Here is a 7,492-nt window from a genome sequence, read left to right on the forward strand (position 1 = left end):
CCCTAATCTATTTTCCTTTTCCATGCAGTGCCTTTCAAAATCAATAAGGTTAGGAAAGGAGAGGCAGGTCTTCATCATGGAAAAGTTTGGGACGCAGGGAATCCTTATTGTTTACATCCTTCCATCTCGTACGCTGGGGGCGGGCGGATCCACCCTCATTCTTTAGAGTTCACGTCATTGTAACGGTGTTTTTTGTGAATGAAAGAATCCAACCCCACAGAACAGAGTAATTCCGGGAAAAGGCGAACTGACATTTTGTCGCTTGACTCGCTTCGACTTGAACACAGTATTTGACGTTTCCCCGTGTTTTAAAAACATTTGTTTATACAATTGTGTTGACAACTGAAGGACTGGCAGCTGGTACTCTCCAACGACACAGCCAAGGACAAGTAAGTAGGCAGCTGTTTGCTTTTCTGGTTAGCCACCTAGCATTGGCTAATCCATGTTGCTGGCTAATGTGCTAGCTAGAGTACTAGCTAACGTTAGCATGTTGTTTAGTTAGCCTTGCGAAATTGTTACAATTTGGCAACAAAGACACGACCACATTCACTATTTACATATCTTAGATGCGTGTCAAGTATTATACTCGATATTTGGTGTTCTGTTTAAAATTGTGTAGGTTCTCATAAAATTTACGTTTTAAACGTTGCTAAAAGAAATGGGTGGCCACCTGCGCACTTGCAATGGCCGTGTGTTTACTATCGCATCGAGTTAGCGTAGCATGGCGCACCTAGCTCGCCAGCTCCCTTCCGTATAAGGAAATGGGTGGATTGTTATTGCGAATTAAATGTTTAGGTAGGCAGGCATCTTTAATTCCGGTAATAACGAAAGTTGGTTTATGAAACAACAATATATTTTGAACGGTAAATATAGCTTTGTGTTTCTGCTTCTCAGCTAGTTTTTAATTATGTATTGAAACGTAATTTGGTCGACATCTAACGTCAGCACTGTATTGTGTTACAACACTAATATTAGGCACAAAATACTGCTTTAAATTGAAAATTTGAGGAAACATGTATGTTAAATATTTAATAGTTTTTTTTTTACAAACTGCATGTAAGAGAGTGATTGTAGTCGCGCGTAAGACACTAGCGGTGCGCAGCTTATTGCTGAATCACTATGACTTTATGAAATGGTCATATCGGTTTACAACGGCGCCTCGTGGTAGGACAGTCGTTGAGTATACAGTCACTTCCCACGCATTTCAGAAAACGTTAAGGTCAAGGATCCACCGAAAGCAAACTCAGTCTTTCTTTAGGTTTAGAACAATCATTATTATTATCAGGTTTAGACTAGACAATGTAAGGTTGTGAGTGATTATGACAACATGGTGAGGATAGCTTACATCAAAGACAATAATAACTGATAAAGTAACACTCAAAACACAGATTCCATTTGTCATGAATAGATGATAAGATATTAGAATGTTTAAAAAAATATCCTCAGAAATCCGAGTTTCACATGCAAGAGTACAACCAAGCCAGCCTCCAATGAACCTTGCTTTGAGCATTTGGAAAAGCACCATGTCCAATCCATTAGGTTATTACTGTATTATTACCCATGTTTGAGAGGCCAGTTCTGCTATGAGTGTTAGGAAGAAGTGGTTACTAGTGTTTGAGGGGAACGCCTGCTTTGAGCAATGTGGGATGGGCACATGATAGGCCTAACTTCCCTTCACGATTCCAGCTGGGAGAAATCTTCAACATTCAAAAATTGTGGCATGTTTTTTTTCTTATTTATTTTTTTCCAAAAGAAAATCTTCAGTCCAAGATTGAATATCTTTATATCCTACTATACCAAGCAGTATATAGGGGAAATAATATTTCTCAAGTGCTTCAACTTAATTGAATGGCCTTTCTCTCACTCCCTCTCTTGTAGATCGTCTGTAAATCAGTGTTTACTGGTGTCGGAGACAGAGGATAAAGCCAGACCATGACATCAGAAAGAAGCAGCAAAGCCCTGAAGGTAGAATTACAAAACATTTAAGTTGGGAGTTTATTCAATTTGAAAGTACATTTTACACATACTTTGCAAAGAAAATGGTCAAACTCTCCATCCCTCTCCAGGTGAAGCGGGAGTGTGGTGAGAATGTTCCGGTGTTGTCGGACAGCGAGCTCATGTCCTTGTCTGTACGGGAGCTCAACCTCCACCTACGGGGTCTATCCCGCGAGGAGGTCCAGAAGCTCAAGCAGCGCCGGCGCACCCTGAAGAACCGTGGCTACGCGGCCAGCTGCCGGGTGAAGCGCGTGTCCCAGCGTGAGGCCCTGGAGCAGCAGAAAAAGGAGCTCCAGAGGGAGGTGGAGAGGCTGGGTGTGGAGAACGCTGGGATGAGGAGAGAGCTGGAGGGCCTGGGGGCCAGGCTGGCTGCCCTGCAGAGGTTCGCCCGTGGGTTAGAGTCTGGAGGAGGTAACATCCTGGCTACGGCCCCACGACTGAACACAGCCTCTGTCATTACCATAGTGAAGACCCCGCCACAGGCCCACGTCCAAAGAGAGCAGGGGGGCTCCTAGGAGGAACCGATCGGGCTGGGGAGGGACTCATGCACGTACATACTCTCATATAGACAGACACACACACACACACACACAGGCAAGACACATGGAGAGCGCAGGAGGATTGGAGGAACACAGACAAATAGGCACTTATGAAACTCACGCGCTTAGGATGATACACATACACTCGCACACCAGGGTTTCCGTTAGGAAAATGTGACGCCAGACCTTTGAACGGCAGTGTTTTAATTTACCGGACATTTAAGATGTTTACCGGACTCATATGTATTGGGTGTGTAACCTGATTAGTGCGTCCACCCACGGTGCTCAGAATGACAAATCACATTTCGATTATGGTTATTCTTCTTAACGGGACATGGAACTCGAGGGTGCAACCATGTGAATACTTCTTACCGAATTCCAATGCGCAATTTGAAGATGTTAGAATAACTGTCCACATTTACTTTTCCTCAGCCAACAAGATGAGTAATGAACATAGTCTATTCCAAACAGACTGGAACAGTTGTGGGACGATAGATCCCAAATTCATATAACCAGTAGGCCTAGTTTACATCCCAATTTTTAAAGCAATGAGGCTCATGCAACAGATCTGAAAGTTTAACTTAAAATGTTCATAAACAAATTTCTTCACATTATAAGCACAGAAATTCCACACAAGGCAGTAGGCTATGTGCGAATATTCGTTCCATAATACAATTGTTAGGAAAAAATAGTTGTCAAAAGTACACCACACATGCGAGCGGTTTCATGAGACAGAGTTGAAAATATCTGTTAGAAATTTAGAAAGAGTGGACCTCTAAAGGTGCAACAACTAGCATGGGCTGCTTATATGACTAGGATTGTGTTTTTCGGCTACTGGACAATGAAAGAAGGTTGATCTGAAAACCAGTAGAACATGAGAAATAGGCTACTGGTTTCAATAGAATATGGAAGCCGTTAGAAAATAATTGCCTGCACGTTTGGTTGGATTTTGGCTAGGCTACTTTGAAGCAAGGTAAGACATGCCTCATAATGTGTAGTTAAATGTTCCGGTTTCAAACAATTAAGTATATGTTTTCAAAATACATACCTGCCTCCTGCTCATTGTGAAGTGGTGTGTTGACACGCTGAAGCCTGCCTAGTTGCCTATGCACTTGAATGGCGAATGGGAAGTGCGCTTCAATTAACAGTTGATAAATAAAAATAGTAGCTCTTTTTAATCGTGACCATCAAAACTGTTTTTAACACAAGATTGCAGATTGTTGTGCAGTGATAGGGCTTATAGTAGCACGTTTCACTCCAGCAGCAACAAACAAGCTGTTTGATGAGCTGTAGAAGCAGCTCTTGCGCTACATCGACTGGTATTTCAATCAATAAATAGGCTAAAATGCATTTTCACAATGCAATTTTCCTTCTTCTCCAGGACAATAGGCCGGCGGCAATTTTAGTTATCGGCCAAAAGCCGGCTATTACCGGCTAACGGAAACCCTGTCACAAACACACACACACACACAAGTAAGGTGTTCAGTCAGTGACAAATACTCACTCTAAACCCAGCCATCACACATACAGACTCATACAGATGTGCAGTTGAGGAAACATGACTGCTGACGAGTCCGGCTGAGGCACGACAGGCGTGCAAAACAGGGACATAGACAACACCCCTCGACAAAGCCAGTCTTGCTGCTGGTGCTCTCTGATACTGCTACTCAACAGGCTGAGCCGGCTAGCGCTCTGCCTTCTAGCATGGCATCTAGCCCCGCTACACAATGTCTGGGTTAATCAGACTCTTCCGCAGCTTCTTCCAATGCAAGCTTTGCGTTTTAAACGGCATCACAATTGACATCTGTACATGTCTTGGAGTGTTGTTCATCTGTACTCTTGTGTGTCGATACTATTGTGCTTCACTGTGTTGCCGTTTGTAGTGGCTACATGGGTGTATTTCAACTGCACAGTGCACATTTTGGTTTGTTATAAACGGCTTTGGTTGTAGTTGGTCATTGCTGGAAACAGTTGAAAAATCCACATCTCGTAGAATACTATGTCAATGCAAAAATCTATTGATACATTCCTTTATATTATTTTGTAATGTTTATACAAGAGACAAATGTTTGAGCGAACATTTATTCAGAGGTATTCTATTTTATTTGTATTTAAAGAATAGATATTACAAAAGCTAATGAGTGCTGTGGTGTAATGTATGTTTCAAATACCTGCGTATGACTAGTTTGGGGAAATTCTCACGTCTAATTGTTGTACTGGGTGTGTGACGATTATTTGTGTAATGTTTAACTGTCGTAATGAGCTGTTTAGATATGCTAAAAGCCGATGGTCATGTTGCTGTAAGATGATTTTAGTATGCGTGTACACCATATTTGTACTAATTTCATAGTGAGTCGAGTGGCTTGTTGTAGGGATATTATTTTTCTATCAAGTACCAAGGTGATGATACGTATTGTTATTTATGATACATTTTATTTCACGTTTGTTTTCTGAAATGGCTCGAGAGGGAGAGTAACACTGTAAGGAGAAAGAACGAAGGAAAAGAATGATAAAGGAATAAAAGAATGAGGCAGAGATGAAAAAGAAAGGGATAACAGGATATGAAGGAAAGATGTGGTGGTAGAAGAGGATTTTGGAGGTGAATGAGGAAGGAGAAGAGGACCGATATGAGGTGGTGCTTAATTCAATTGAAAACCTTGTAACATCCATGATTTATCAATAAACCCCTGCTGACTCTTATTAGACTGGGGTTGACTTAATGTTCGGAAAGTAATAGCAATATGATTTAAATTGTCAATAGTGACATTGTGTTGATTACTTCTGTAAGATATATTTAGCTATCTGCTCAATATCAATGTCGCATAGCATTTATCCTCAGTAATATCTAATGTCTCATCTAAGATTATTGTCAAATTGTGCTGGATGTTTTGTTATACCGCAAAACAAAAATGGTCTTTGTATTTATTACATGTATTTTTTCTATGGTGAAAATTAAGTACATTGTCTATTTTATATATTAATAATTGAAATAAATGTTGTATATATTGTACATAAAATGGTGTGATTTATCATTTATACTGTATACAGTGCATTTGGAAAGTATTCAGACCCCTTGATTTTTCCTACTTATGTTACAGCCTTCTAAAATGGATTAAATATTTTTTGTCCTCCTTAATCTACACACAATACCCAATAATCAAAGCGCAAAAAGAGCTCAGGTGCATCCTGTTTCCATTGATCATCCTTGATGTTTCTGCAACTTGATTGGAGTCCACCTGTTGTAAATTCAATTGACTGGACATTTGGAAAGGCACACACCTGTATATATATATATTATGTCCCACAGTTGACAGTGCATGTCAGCAAAAACCAAGCCATGAGGTCGAAGGAAATGTCCGTAGAGCTCTGAGATAGGATTGTGTCGAGGCACAGATCTGGGAAAGGATACCAAAACATTTCTGCAGCATTGAAGGTCCCCAAGAACACAGTGACCTCGATCATTCTTAAATGGAAGAAGTTTGGAACCACCAACTCTTCCTAGAGCTGGCCGCCCAGCCAAACTGAGCAATTGGGGGAGACGGGCCTGAGAGAAGGGCCTGGTGGTCACTGAGTTTCATAAGTGGCTACTCTGGGGCTCCAGAGTTCCTCTGTGGAGATGGGAGAACCTTCCAGAAAGACAACCATCTCTGCAACACCACCAATCAGACCTATATGGTAGAGTTGCCTGACAGAAGCCACTCCTCAGTGAAAAGCACATGACAGCCCTCTTGGGGTTTGCCAAAAAGGACTCTGACCATGAGAAACTGGATTATCTGGTCTGATGAAACCAAGATTTAACTGGCCTGAATTCCAAGCGTCATGTCTGGAGGAAACCTGGCACCATCACTATTTTTTTTAAATTCACCTTTATTTAACCAGGTAGGCCAGTTGAGAACAAGTTCTCATTTACAACTGCGACCTGGCCAAGATCAAGCAAAGCAGTGCTACACAAACAACACAGAGTTACACATGAAATAAACAAAGGTACAGTCAATCACACAATAGAAAAAGTCTATATACAGTTTGCGCATATGGTGTATCACATTGGGTGAGGCAGGTGGCCGGAAGGTATATTTAATTTAAAACATGGAAAAATAGATATATTTCACAAAGAAAGACAGGGGAAAAAAATGTACACGGGAGAACGACAAAGATCTGCACTGCTACGCCATTTTAGGTGAAGCATGGTGGTGGTAGCATCATGCTATTGGGCTGTTTTTCAGCATCAGGGACTAAGTACAGAGAGATTCTTGATAAAAACCTGCTCCAGAGTGCTCAGGACCTCAGACTGGGGCGAAGGTTCACCTTCCAACAGAACAACGACCCTAAGCACACAGCCAAGACAACGCAGAAGTGGCTTCATGACAAGTCTCTGAATGTCTTCGATTGGCCCAGCCAGAGCCCGATAGAACATCTCTGGAGAGACCTCAAAATAGCTGTGCAGCGACGCTCCCTATCCAGCCTGACAGTCTCAGAAGATCTCCAGAGAAGAATGGGAGAAACTCCACAAATACAGGTGCCAAGCTTGTAGCGTCATACCCAAGAAGACTAGAGGCTGTAATCGCTGCCAAAAGGTGCTTCAACAAAGTACTGAGTAAAGGGCCTGAATACTTATGTAAATGTAATATTTGAAATAAATTAACATTCCTAAAAACCTGTTTTTGCTTTGTCATTATGGGGTATTGTGTGCCGATTGATGAGGACATCAATTGAATTCATTTTAGATTAAGGTTGTAACGTAACAAAATGTGGAAAAGGTCAAGGGGTCTGAATACTTTCCGAATGCACTGTAGTTTTTGATCACGCTGTTTTGGCCAGTTCTTCCGAACTGTCAGGCTACAATGTATGAGAGGGAAGCAGAAAGGAGAAGTGTGTGTGTACATTAGCAGGGATAGGTTTTTTCTTTAGGGAACTAGAAATACTGATGAGTAGGGGAGGTTAAAATAAGCAATATGTAC

The 7,492-nt window shown here is 41.5% G+C and overlaps 1 protein-coding gene across 2 annotated transcripts; it reads left to right on the forward strand.

Moving 5' to 3' along the window:
* The first annotated feature begins 36 nt into the window (after nt 1–36).
* Nucleotides 37–5,551, forward strand: LOC110499082 (MAF bZIP transcription factor F). 2 transcript variants are annotated; one of them, XM_021575973.3, is made up of 3 exons: nt 37–389; nt 1,879–1,965; nt 2,067–5,551. In XM_021575973.3, exons 2-3 carry the CDS (start codon nt 1,933–1,935, stop codon nt 2,508–2,510), a joined length of 477 nt encoding a protein of 158 aa, XP_021431648.1. In that variant the 5' UTR covers nt 37–389; nt 1,879–1,932; the 3' UTR covers nt 2,511–5,551. The 2 variants fall into 2 exon arrangements, with proteins under 2 accessions (XP_021431648.1, XP_021431649.1); XM_021575974.3 differs by lacking the exon at nt 37–389 and adding an exon at nt 545–863.
* The last annotated feature ends 1,941 nt before the right edge of the window (nt 5,552–7,492 follow it).

Source organism: Oncorhynchus mykiss, chromosome 20 (assembly GCF_057628025.1).
Source record: "Oncorhynchus mykiss isolate SJ-2025 chromosome 20, ASM5762802v1, whole genome shotgun sequence".
Classification (NCBI taxonomy): Eukaryota; Metazoa; Chordata; class Actinopteri; order Salmoniformes; family Salmonidae; genus Oncorhynchus; species Oncorhynchus mykiss.

Bases quoted from the DNA above. Each gene is read 5' to 3' on its own strand.
- LOC110499082 (XM_021575973.3), top strand. From the start codon at position 1,933: ATGACATCAGAAAGAAGCAGCAAAGCCCTGAAG. The intron at 1,966-2,066 runs GTAGAATTACAA...ATCCCTCTCCAG, and splicing joins GAAGCAGCAAAGCCCTGAAG to GTGAAGCGGGAGTGTGGTGA.